The sequence below is a fragment of the Dipodomys merriami genome, unplaced genomic scaffold (assembly GCF_024711535.1).
Source record: "Dipodomys merriami isolate MVZ:Mamm:240054 unplaced genomic scaffold, mDipMer1.0.p SCAF_1, whole genome shotgun sequence".
In the NCBI taxonomy this organism is placed as follows: Eukaryota; Metazoa; Chordata; class Mammalia; order Rodentia; family Heteromyidae; genus Dipodomys; species Dipodomys merriami.
The window spans coordinates 25,741,434-25,754,962 of NW_027202270.1; the positions used below are offsets into that span (position 1 = coordinate 25,741,434).

The 13,529-nt window shown below is 42.5% G+C and overlaps 1 protein-coding gene across 3 annotated transcripts in view; it reads right to left on the reverse strand.

The window, feature by feature from the left end:
* The window catches only part of Ccnyl1 (cyclin Y like 1), a 36,369-nt gene extending 29,727 nt beyond the window's left edge, over window positions 1-6,642 (reverse strand). For 2 of the 3 annotated variants that reach the window (XM_070018433.1, XM_070018426.1), the window contains exon 1: window positions 5,844-6,107. In XM_070018433.1, coding sequence (XP_069874534.1) covers window positions 5,844-6,069 — 226 coding nt within the window. In that variant the 5' untranslated portion in view covers window positions 6,070-6,107. Of the gene's footprint in view, window positions 1-5,843; window positions 6,108-6,566 lie in introns of those variants that run through there. The other variant, XM_070018432.1, reaches the window with a different exon arrangement.
* Between the last annotated feature and the right edge of the window lie 6,887 nt (window positions 6,643-13,529).

Sequence of the window (13,529 nt, forward strand, 5' to 3'; positions counted from 1 at the left end):
CTTTATGTTTCTCAGTTTCTTAGGCTTAAAGAACATTTCTAGGTTTAAGTTTACTGACTTCATTTTACTGCACATTATCCAATGTTACCGTTTTATCCTTAAAACTTAATGACTTTAATATGCTGAAAAATAGGTGAGATACGTAGCACCAAAAAGCCAATGAGCCACATTCTATATAAACTCTGCTTCTACAGAATGATGAATGTACATTCCAAATCAACAAAGCATTGTTTTTCAAAGTCTTGGAAAATTCAAGTTATACTTGATAGAGTACATCTTCTCATATGCAAAACATATATAATTCCTGTACTGAACACTAGGAATCAAATGAAATGTAAGATTAATATATCATAAATGACAAAATGTTTACAAACTAAAAGCAAGAAAAAGAACATTCTGTATTTCATTGGAAAACCCATACCAAAACAGTATCTTAGGCAATACATGTATTGGCTACTCACTAAACAGTAAAGCACATACATACACAAGATTATCAAGAATTCCTTCCAGTGATACATACACACACACACACACACACACACACACACACACACACACACACACACACAATCAAGAATTCCTTCCAGTGATACATACATACACACACACACACACACAATCAAGAATTCCTTCCAGTGACACACACACACACACACACACACACACACACACACACACACACACACACACACACACACACAAACACAGGGGTGAGGGAGTAAGCAAACATTTCCCTTATTTTCTTTCACATAGATCAATTCTCCCCCTTGCTTTTATCTATGTAGCAGTACAAGACTCCCTAGCAGTGAAAAAAAAATTTTCCTCATTTTTTTACAGTTCCATAGACACACACAATCCATGTAGATATACCAGTTTATTTTGCTAGTCCTTTACTAGACATTTGAGTCATTGTCAGTGTTTGATTACTGAAGATACAACAAAAACATTGCACATATTGTTTCATATTGGTCAAGGTTTACATTTTGGATAAATTCCTTTAAGTAGTATTTCTGGACTAAATTCATTTGCCATGTTAGGAGACTGCCAAATTCCTCTACAGGGTGAAATCATTTTGTAGTCTACCAATAATAAACTCCCATATTACCTTACCAAGAATACAGATTTGGATTTTCTTCCAATAGAAAAGAAAGTGCAACTGAGCACCAGTGGCTCATGCCTATAAATTCAGGCAGAAACAGTATAGGCAGGAAAGTCCATGTTATTCTCATCTCCAATTAACCAACAAAAAGCCACAAGTGAAGCTGTGGCTCAAGTAGTAGAGTGCTAGCCTTGGGTGGACAGAACTACAGGACAGCACTCAGGCCATGAATTCAAGCACCAGCATTGACACACTGGCCTTTTTTTTGTGTGTGTGAAGGTATGTTTAAAGATTACAAAAAAAAGATCATTTACACATTCCTTTTATTCATGTCATTTATTCATGTCATTGTTACCTAGTTTTTGAGTTTCTTGATTTCTTTAAGTCAGCCTATTGAGTCCTTAACTAATGCTTTTTGTTGTTGTTGTTCAGGCCACTGGTTCTTCCCTTAACTACTGTACCAGCCTCCTAGTTAGTCACCCTACTTCCATACTTGACTCTTATCAGAGTATAGAGACTACAAAGAGAAATATATTCCTTGCCTATAATTCTCCAGCGTTTTCCCATTACAATACACTCCAAATTCTTTGTCAAGTTCCTCTAGGTACACAAAGACCTTTACCTACCATCCATCTTCCTCTGACACACACACTGCACAGCCATCTTTGTGTTCCTTCTGTCCTTTGCCAGAACCAAGACTGTTTCAATATAATGAACTCCAAAGGGAGCTGTCCCTCTGCTTAGAAACCTCTCTCATCCCACACTGCTTCTCACTTTTTTAAGACCGTTCACATATCACTTAAGGAGGACAGCATGGGGTGTTCATGACCCCTAATATTACTCTATTTTAACTCCTTCACACTATTTTCTTGATTGTTCATATACTGTCAACACTAACAACCTCCAGAGTATGAAGACCAAGATTAGGACAGGAACTGACTTGTTCCCATCTGGAATTACTTGGCAACTCACAAGTGCTCAAGAAACACACTGCACTCAAGACTAGTTAAGTTTTTCCCAGTTTTTTCTTATCTTCTAAGACTTCTTCTAATGCTATTTCTTGATCTGTCAGATAAGTAAGACCATTACTTACAGATCTAAGAATGGAAGCTATTCAGAACTAAAGACTAAAGATGAATTCTAATTACTAAAAGTCAATGTTACCTGCAATTTGGCTAAAACATTTAATACTAAAATATCTCAATTACAAAATGACTCACTTTGTCATAAAACAAAATAGACCATAGTAGGCACAATGTATTGATAATAGAAAATGTTATGTGTGTGTGTGTGTGTGTGTGTGTACCCCCAAATCAAACATTTCTTGGCTTATGACTTTACTAAAAGATGGGGCTTAAAAAAAAAGACAGGTAAAAATACTCCATTTGATGGTACAATAAACTATCAAAAGACATGAGGTACAGCTGCATATACTGATGCAGGAAGCATCCTGGACTGCTCTCTAGGTACCACTACTGTACAGAAACTTACTTCACTGCTTTAAGTTACAAAACAACATGTAGAGAATAATCTCATTTTTACAAAAATAAGCAAAATAGTATACCTATATGCATATAAAAGGTTCAGAAAAATCAACATCACACTACAAGTTAGGATGAGTATTTTGAATGCGAATGTTTTTGCCCTTTCTGAATCTTTAATGAAATATTTTGATAGTTATACACAGTCATATGAATATGTCTGTGTATATAACTGTTTAAAGTAGCTACTGGAGCCAGGCACTGGTGGCTCCCTCCTGTAAATCCTTTCTAAGAAGGCTGAGATCTGAGGATTGCAGTCTGAAGCCAGCCTACACAGGAAAGTCTGTAAGCTTCTTAACTACAAACCACCAAAAAAGCACGAAGTGGAGCTACGGCATAAGTGGTAGAGTACTAGCCTTGAGCAAAAAGGCTCAGGGACAGCATCGAGGCCCTGAGTGCAAGCCCTAGGCCAGACAGCCGGACAGAAGGAAAGAAAGAAAAAAAGAATGAAAGAGACAGAGGGAGACAAGAGAGAGGGATGGAGGGAAGCAGGGAGGGAGGAACAAGCTGCAGGAAAGAGAAAAGATCCATTGCTCAGTTTTTGTTGGTTTTTTTTTTTTTTATCTTACTGCTATTTCTTTCCCTTAATATCTTGTAATTGGTATTACTAGCAGTAATATCACATATACTGTGAAATAAAGGCACAGTAGAAAATACTTTTGAGTGTATCTGAATCTTACTAGGTTTCTTAGGCATGTCTCTGAAATGACTTGGAAATATTCTCAAATGTTTCAGAAGAAAAGCAAAATAATTCAATTATTCAACAGAGATCTAAAATAAGAGCTGAAATAATAGTCTGAAACTGAGGTTTCTCCTATCACTCAATAGAGAAAACCTAACTCTTCATACATGAACATCTCACTCCCTAAAAATGTTAAAATTAAATTTAAACTGAAAATTATTTAATGTGCTAAAGACTCTTTTACCCCAGTTCTCTGCTTCCTATTCTTCTCTCTTCCAGTTTCTCCTAATTTTCCTTTGTCCCGCTTCAATTCATATTCAATTCAATGTTTCTTTGTCTCAACTTCAATTCATGATTACCAGAATAAACCCATTTACTTGACCAGTAAGCTTAGGTCAGACCTATTCTTTTCCATCTAAATGCATGTACAGACATTAGAGAGGTAAATGTTGTGTAAGTTGGTAAATAAAGTTGAAATGGAATTAATTAGGATGAGACTTAAGTTCTCAGGACAAAAGAAATCTACTTTGAGATAAAATGTAAGATGCATTCTGGAACGTTTTCTTAAGACTTCAGAGTGTGGCATATCAACCACCTTGATGTTTAGAATCTCATTCTTCCATTCAGAAGCTGTTCTGCAGCTTCAAGTCTGGTCTTTTCATCAGAAAAATACATGGAGAACAGACATAGCCTTCCTGTGTATTAGGCCAAATGTGATGCACATGAAAGTGTGTTGTAATCCTAAAAAATTACAGTAAGATCCTATTGGGACTCTCATCCAACAGTACCTACTAACTACAGAAAGGATGTTTTCACAAATAGATGCCGTACATATATACATATATACCTCTCACATATATATATTGTATTTAAAGGTACATGTAATTCATATTCACTCTTCCAAAATTTTTGACCTCTTAAACGAAGTTTAATTATTCTAACAGCAACACTAAGTCAACAGAGGAGGAGGCAACAATGCTTGATAAGAAATGTACTCATTACCTTACTGTCACCCCTCTGTATGGTATTTTCACAATTAAAAAAAAAAAAAAACCCAGGGGCTGGAGTGGGGGGAGATGGGAAGGGGAAACAAAGGAGGAGGCAACAATGCTTGATAAGAAACGTACTCATTACCTTGCCCATGTAATTGTAACCCCTCTGTACAGTATTTTCACACACAAAAAAACAACAACACTAAAAGCCCTAGAAAAGTTTAAATGTAAGAACTCTACGATATTTCCTCTACCGTATTGAAACGGCCTGCAGCACAGGCTAAGAGGGTTTTAACATTTTTATGCTAGTGTTTCATATTTCAAAGGCCTTCCCTTCAAAAACCACGTCACTACCCAGTATTTTTTTTCTTACTTTAGTAGCTTTAGGTTTCCAAAATTCTAAGGAAAAAAAAAAAAACTTTTGCTGCTCGCCTCCCTCCCATTTCACCCTCCAGCGGTTTAGAGTGAAGAACTTTACTTCAACATTCTTAGTGCAAAACAGAGCTCTGGGGGCAGAAAGGGTAAGGAAGGAAGGGAGCAATGGGAGGAAAGGAGGCAAGCTCTGGCAGGGGCTGGCATTTTAACTCTCAACCCTTTACATTACGAATTAAAGCCTAAGTTCATGTTCTGATCTCCATTGAATCATCTGACCAACATCTTACCTCTCTCCTTTATAACCGGAGAGATAAAGTTTGCTCAGTGACCCAAGTAGTGCTGGACATGTCATCTCTCTAAGTGGAAATTTTAAACAACTCGGTGGGGGTAAACTCCTTTGGTTTATAAACAAAACTTTTCTGCCGCTCTGCCAGTCACATTTGACACTTTCCACATGTCTTTTTAACGCTTCTCCGACCTCCCCCTCCCCAACTTCTCCCCTTCGGTGTTCATGTTTTAGTTGGGAGGAAGAAAGGCGACTTAAAAGAGTCTACTTAAAGAATATCCCATAAATTCCTATGGCCACCTCGGCTTGAATTTAAAGACCAAAGTCTCCCACGTTTGGATCTGAACTGCTGGAAGATCAGCCAGGTTGGGAAAGAGACTCATCCCGCTCTTACCTGGCTCCTTCACTTAGGGTACCCTGTGGGCAGGCAGGGGCAGGGCAAGGGGATGGAGACGCCGAGGCTGGGGTGTGTGAGTTAGTTGTCTTTGGGAAAAGAAAAAAAAGGGGGGGGGGAGCCGGGGGGTGGGAGGGACGGATATACCAATGGAAAAGTCTTGATCAAGTCCCACGAGATGATGCGGAAAGCTCGGAATGGGCAGGGGCGCGGGGCTGGCGGGTCTCCGGCGGCGGGGCTGGGGGGAACGACAAGAGGGTGCTCCAGGCTCGGGAAGAAGCTGGCCCGACGTGGCCGGGGAACGGACCTGCGCCCGAGTTAGCCTTCACCCCCGCCCCCCCCCCCCCGCCACACCCGTTACCCAGCCCCGGCCAAGCCGGCCACCGGGCAGCACGGGGCCGCGGGGCGAGGTCTCCGGGTAGCCGGACCCCGGCGGGCAGCGCAGGCCGACGGTGGCAGAGGCCACCTCCTCACCTTCGGGCATCTCCCGGTCGCTGATGTGCTGCAGGTGGTGGCCCTCGCCGGCTCCAAAATCCAAGTCGGCGGGCTCCGCGGCCGCGGGCGCCGGTGCTACCGCCACCGCGTCCCCCGCCGCCGCCTCGCAGAGCTCAGACTCATAGTCCGCGTCCGCCGGCCCCGCGCGCCGGCCCAGCTTGGGGCTGGCATTGGGGGACACGCAACAGGTCAGCGTGTTCCCCATGGGGCGCCCCCGCTCCTCCCGCCGCCGCCGGCGGCGCCTTCGCCCGCCCCCGACTCCGCCGCGCTCCGCCGCCGCCCCCTCCCCCAACAATGGCGCGGTCGACGCGGACAGCCCCGGGGCTGTGCCGGGGCAGCGCGGCGCCTGCCGCCGCGGCCTCGCCCGCCGCTCGCGCGCCCGCCCCGCCGCCCGGCCCGGGGCAGGGCTCCGGCCTCGGCCGCACCCCCGACGACACGCCGCAGCCGCCTCCCCCGAGCCGACTAGTCTGCGAGGGCGGCGACCAGCCCGGCTTATTTAAAAGGGGTGGGGACCCAAGCAACGCTACGAGCCGCAGCCACTGCCGGCCGAGAGCGCGGCTGGAGCTCCTCCTCCTTCCGCCGCCGCCTCCGGACTAAGAGCCGCTAACCGGAACGCGTCCTGCGGTCACCTGGGTTTCCGAGAACCAATCACAGCCGGAGTTCTTTCCGCGAGCCCGCCCATCGCCCCGGCACGTGACTCACAATGCCCCGCCCCGTCCCGCCTTCTGGTCCTGGTGTCCGGCACTCGAGTTTCCATTCATCGTCCGCTGAGCGTAGCTTTCCCGGCCCGCGGCCGGCGCCGGAGCGCGTGCGCGGGTTCCAGGCTACCCCAGCGCCGGGGCTCGGTGGAAAGTTCCTGCAGATGTCAGCAGCGCGGAGTCTCCTAGTCGGACAGCTTTGATTTCCTCGTTGAACTTTGTTACACGCCGTCTGTGGACCGGTGGTGTCGTTCGTCTTCAAATAATCCAAATAACCGAACACGCCTGCCTTACCAGGGTTAAATTTTCCCCTGTAATCCGATCGTGCCATCCCTGGGGCTGGGAGCGCCCTCAGGACTCGGGGACACGTCACCTGGCTCACCTCTCCACTTCCCCTTCTGTAAAGGTAGAGATCAAACTGTTCCCACCTCGACTTCAACACACCGAGTCAACGGCTCCTTTTTCTCGTTTCTATTTTTTCTTCCAGTGGCAAAGGATTTCCATATTTCCCTGTTTAAACACACACATACACAGACGGGTAGTTGTACAAAGGAGGTTCAATTCCTTTACTCAGGTGATGAGCACAATGCATCTGGATGTCAGTCACCCCTTTCATCGTTCTCCCCATCTTTCCCCCTTCCATCCCTACCCTCAAGTTATGTAGTTCAATGTTTACATAATGTACATTGACTATAATGACTGCAGATGTCCCCTCTTAACAAGGCAGAAAGTGCCATTTTCTGCTGTGAAACTGGAAAAAAAAAAAAAAAGAAAAAGAAAATGAAGGGTCCTAAATTGATGAAGACACAACACTTAGCAAGCACTATATGCCTGATAGTTTTCCAAGAGAGGTAATTATTTAACTTTCAAAAGCAATGTCAGCCAGACATTTCTGGTTCAAGCCTGTTATCCTAGCTACTCAGTAGACTGAGATCTGAAGATCCTGGTTCAAAGCCAGCCCGAAAAGGGAAATCCATGAGACTCTTATCTCCAATTAACCACAAAAACACAACAAAACAACAAAACCAGAAATGGCTCAAAGTGGTAGAGCCAGCCCTTGAGTACAAAAGCTCAGGGGACATTGCCTAGGCCCTGACTTCGAACCCCAGGACTGGCACGCCCGGGCACAAACACACACACACACACACACACACACACACACACACACACACACACACACACACACACACACACACACAGAGAGCAATCCCATCTGACATCTTACATATTTTACAGAGGGAAGAACTTTTTGAAATGCAGAAGTTAGGTAACGATTCAAGCATCACATGACTGGAGAGTACAGTCAGTCTAGTCTGAATTCCCAGCAGTCTAGATTGGCCAAAGCACCTTATCCTTATTATTTGAAAATAAAGTGACAGAATGTTAGTGGATTTTGCTTTTATTTATTATTAACTATGTTCTATCCCTACCAGAGGGATTACCGTTTTATAAGTTGGTAATGAGTACATTTCTTTTTGGACAATCTCACTCTGTTTTTCCCTCTTGTTCCTGCCCACAAGTTGTATAATTTATTTTCAACATAGTATCTACGGGGTACCACTGCTACATTTGTCCACCCGTTTGTTCCTCCATTTACCTCTCCTGATAGATAAATAAACAATAAGACAAAAAGAAAAGAAAAAAACTCATATCTATTTCCTGGAGTTCATTTCAATAAATACTATTTTATATGATTATTGTATTCCTCCCCTAAAAGTCTCCTCCTTGGTCTCACTGTATGTGAATGCCTAGACATTAGTGAATTTTGCTTGTTTGCTTTTGTTTTTGTTAGGAAGAACAATCTTTTCATGTAGACTTTAAGTTGACTTCTCTTGAATCAACCTTCATCTAGTTTCGGCACTGTGAGTGTGAAACAGTTCCAACCAACCCTCTGTGCGTCTGGCACATGAGAAAGCGAAGATTTAGAATGAGGTCACATTGTTGGACCATGCTTGATCCTAGGATTCAAGTTGAGCACTGTCTGACCCCAAAGGAGATGCTGAAATTAGTGAAACCAGCCATTGAGGAGTTGAGAACTAACTATGACATACACTGCACAATGATGAGGGATGCAAGGAAAGATGACCAGTTAAGAGATCACAGTCACCCAGGAAAAGAGAGAGGGTTCAGACTAAAGGCAGCAGTAGTGACTATGGTTCTGATTTGGGAGACCAAGTAAGTAGCAGTGCCTCCCACTCAGAAAATGAAGGAAGAGGAATAGGTTTGGGAATCAAAGTTTTTAAACTCTACTCTAGAAATTGAGTTTTCAGAGTTGGATATAAACCTCTGTTGTCTAAATCCATTTTATAGCATCCTAGTGCTATCCTAGTGCTTTCAAAAAGATGCTATAGCATCCTAGTGCTTTCAAAAAGAGCACACATACTAAAAAAAAAATGGGTGGTGGGGAAAGTAACTCACATGGTAAGAATATTACACTTGTTTTAGTGATTACTTTCATGGAACAACTTGGACTCTATGGCATTTTCCAAAACAGTTATCTGGTGTAAAATGAAATTGTTAAACAAAAACAGTAGTTAAAATTGCACATAGATAGTAACTGAATTCAGTAGCTTCCTCAGTAGCTATGATTACAGGCATGAGCCAGCAGCCCCCAATACCCTCTAATACCTAATCTAAATAGATGCAACACTGTATTGTCTTTTGTGTACAGTCAAGAAAATGCTTATGTTCAGTACAGATGCAATTCTGTCTATACTGAACCCACAGCTATAGAGATATGCTGCACTATCTCTCAGATGTGACTGAATTAAAGATAAATTTGAGAAAAGCCCAAAGAACTCATATACAAACAAGTTTATTACAACAGTGAGATTGGACTTATTTCCTCCAAAATAGCAAGGACTATTAAGAAATAGCAAGGACTTTTAAAGAAGAGTTAAAAGAAATAAAGAGGAAAATGATAGGTAAAATGCCTTGTATGAACTTCTGCAGACCCGTTAGCCATATAAGAGACCACAAAAAGGACCAGAGGGAACGCTCACCTTTTAATAGGAAGGAAAGGACACTTCAAAAGCAAGGAAGCAGGGATGATTAATTTTTAATTCTGTTTAAAAGGCAAGTAAGGCTTGTGGACAAAAAATAGATAATATATTAAAACATGGGACACCACAGTGGAATGGAGAGTGTTATGTGGAGTTCAGGTTCAGTAATCAATATCTAGTTAAATCCTCAGACTCTAGTGATTGCATTCCATAATAATAATATTGTCTGAAGCCCTAAGAATGTCAGGCACCATTTTAGATGGTTTCTGTAGACTTGAGGTTATATCTAAGATCAAGTTACATAGTAGTGTCTGCAATAAACGATAGACATATACACAAATATAGGTATGCATGACCCTGAAAGTTAAACAATGTAAAATCTGTTAAGCAGAAAGATATTGGGAAATGCTATGAGAAAGATTTGAAAATGATGTATTTGAAAGGAACATCGGGAAGATTTAAAGAAAAAAAATTCCTTTTGCTCTATGATAGTGGAAAAACAAGGAAAGAAAAGGAAAACAAATAGGGATTATATGGTGGAATTAAACAAGAGCTTGTCTTGGTGAAAGAAACTAAGACTGTGGTGGTTTTTTTTTTTTTTTTTTTTTTTTTGGTCAGTCATGGGGCCTGAACTCTGGGCCCAGGCACTGTCCCTCAGCTCTTTAGCTCAAGGCTAGCGCTCTACCACTTAAGCCACAGCACCACGTCTGGCTTTTTCTGCTTATGTGGTGCTGAAGAATCGAAACCAGGGCCTCATGCATGCAAGGCAAGCACTCTACTACTGAGCCACCTTCCCAGCCCAAGACTTTGTTTTTATGGACATAAACACATTCATTTATCCTTTCAGTCAATATTCATTCAATAGCTGAGCATATTTAGCCATATAGTGGCTGGGTGCTAGAGATACCTCCTCTTTTCTACCCAACCTTCTCCCTTTATTTTTATTTTCTTTTCTCCCCTCCCCTCCCTGCAGGACTCTGTTGTCCATCACTCTCACCTTCATGGCCCACGATGGCTACTGACTTCCAGCTATTGTATCTTCATTCCAGATAGCAGGGTAGAGGAAAGGGAGATTTCATTTTACGCACAGATATTACTAAGCTTAGTTTAAAGCTTAGTGATATGGCCTTACCCAAGCTTTGAAGGAGGCTCAACACAGATGACAAACACTGAAGGGACAACTGGATATTGGAAAGGAACTAACATTTTATTTCATAATCTCTAAGATTAGGAAGGTTTCATGTTAAAGCAAGAATGATCATAATAAAATTGCATAGCTGGTCTGGGAAGGTGGCTCAGTTTGCATGCATGAGGCCCTGGGTTCGCTTCCTCAGTACCACATAAGCAAAAAAAAACCAAAAAACAAAAAACAAAAAAAAAACGGAAGTGGCGCTGTGGCTCAAGTGTAGAGCGCTAGCCTTGAGCTGAAGAGCTGAGGGACAGTGCCCAGGCCCAGAGTTCAGGCCTCATGACTGGACCAAAAAATAAAATAAAATTGCATAGCCCTTTGCAAGCATATACTAAAACCTACACAAGGTTGTAATGATCTCTTAAGAGGACAGAAAAAATGGAGAGAGACTTAAAACTCAAATGAAACTGGCTTAGATACAAGAATTTATGGCAGTCACATGACTGGGATTATATACCTTGTGTAAGTAATGTATGTCAGTGATGACGATAATACAAATTTATTTGAAATGATGTTTTGGGGGAAAAAAGCACAAAGAATATTACTGTTGCTATACCATCATGGAAGATAACACCTACGGGATCAGGCTAGCTCTTGCTTCAAATTTCTTAGCACCAGGATATGTTATGGGATAAGCTCTGGGAAGAGCAACAGTTTTAAGGGAAATTTAGAGCTTCCTTTTGCGTTCCTGGGTCCTTTGCTTTTCTCCATCCTATAACGTATATTTGCTTCTGGTCTCATAGAAAAAATATAAAATCTTAATAGCCCTACTGTTTAGCACCACCTCAGATCACCTCCAAGTTGGGGTAAAAGGGTGGGGGTAGTCTAGGCACTGGTGGTTCATGGCTGTCATCATAGCTACTCAGGAGGCTAAGATCTGAGGATCATGATTTGAAACCAGCCTGAGAAAGAAAAGTCTGTGAGACTCTTATTTATCTAGCAAGTTATCTAGTAAAAAGCCAGAAGTAGAGGGGGTGGCTCAAGTGGTAGAACATTAGCCTTGAAGGAAAAAGCTAAGGAAGAGCACCTCTCCCTGAGTTGAGCTCCAGTATTGGCACCATTAAAAAAAAAAAGAAGAAGAAGAAGAAGAAAAAGAAAAGGTCTTCAGGCTCACAGCTTACTAAAGACATCAGCTGTACCCACATCTTTAAGGACTTGGGTGCATGCAGTCTGCACCACCTACACTACAATACCCTCCCCCCTACACTTGCCCAGGAAATAAATGTACTGTGAAATCCACCTGGGGGCCAAGCAAAGTATAAATTAATTATCCCAATTGTTATCCACCCCCCCACCTTCCTTCATCATTTATATGCTTCACTGTTTCAGCTTGTTTGAGTTGTATGGTACTTCTAAGATGCAGTAACAGTGTGTGTCTGTGTCTGTGTCTGTGTCTGCCTGTGTCTGTGTCTTTGTCTGTGTGTGTCTGTGTGTATCTGTGTCTGTGTGCCAATCCTGAGGCTTGAACTCCAGGCCTGGGTGCTGTCCCTGACTGAGGTTTTTTTCTTTAAGGCTAGAGCTCAACCACTTGAGCCATGGCTCCACTTACAACTTTTTGGTAGTTAATTGGAGATAAGAGTCTCAAGGACTTTCCTGCCCAGGATGGCTTTGAACCACAATTTTCAGATCTGTCTCCTAAGTAGCTAGGATTACAGACATGAGCCACCACTGCCCAGTTTAACTTCTCTTTTAAAAAGGAGTCCTTGTCCAAGTTTTTGCCTTACTTGGCCAGGGCTCTCTTACAATAGATCCAGTTTTTTTTTCTTCTGGTAATGATTTAACAATATGTTCCCTCAGGTTTCTTCTAGCAGCCTTTCTGACAGCAGCCTCCTCAAATCAAGCTGACAACAGAAAAAGACAATGCTGGAGGAGGATGAGGAGGAGTCTCATTAAACTTGACAGCAGGGAAGAGTTTGAAGAGATCTTTTTAACCAGGTGTTAGGCTAGATATAAAGCTCATGGATTTGAGGGTGTGACTCTTTCCTCATAATACTTTTTATCCCCATAGCATGGAGTTCTCCCTGATTGGTACCTAATTTAGGACTTAGGAGCAGAATCTGGATGAAGATAGAAGCCAGGAAACTTATCTGAACAGACACATTGGTATAACAATCACGTATTGATTTATTTAAATTTTATTTTATTTTTGTAGTACTGGGGTTTGAACTTAGGGCCTCAAACTAATTAGGCGAAGACACTACCACTTGACCCATATCTTCAGCCCGCCCTCCTTTTTTTCTTACAATTAGTAATTTTAGGATAGCTTCCTACTTCCTAATGATGTATGCACCTAAGCCTTCCATCTCCCTATGTTAAGTTTTGTGTGGTTGCTGGGATTGCAGGAGCATGCTAACACATCTTTTCTGTTCAGGGAACTGAGGTCTTCCAGTCTCAGCCTCCTCCCTCATGGCTTGGGATGACTAAGTGTACCACTGTGCCCAACTATGAGTTAATAGGGGGTCTAAAGAGCTTTAAAGCTCTGATTGGCCTCGACTGCCAGCCTCCTGCTCTCAGCCTCCCAAGTAACTAGAATGATTACAGATATGACTCACCAGCATCAGCATACTTTTAATTTGGGGCCATTCTAGGATTTGAACTCAGAGCTTTTGGACTTGCTAGGCCAGTACTCTACTCTCTGAGCTCTTTCCATTTTAGCTTATTTTAGCTACCATCTCTTGTCAGCCTCGGACAACAATATTCCAACCTCTGCTTCCTGGAAAGCTGGTATTACAGGCACATGCCATGATGACTAGCCCAACAGCACAACTTATATAAA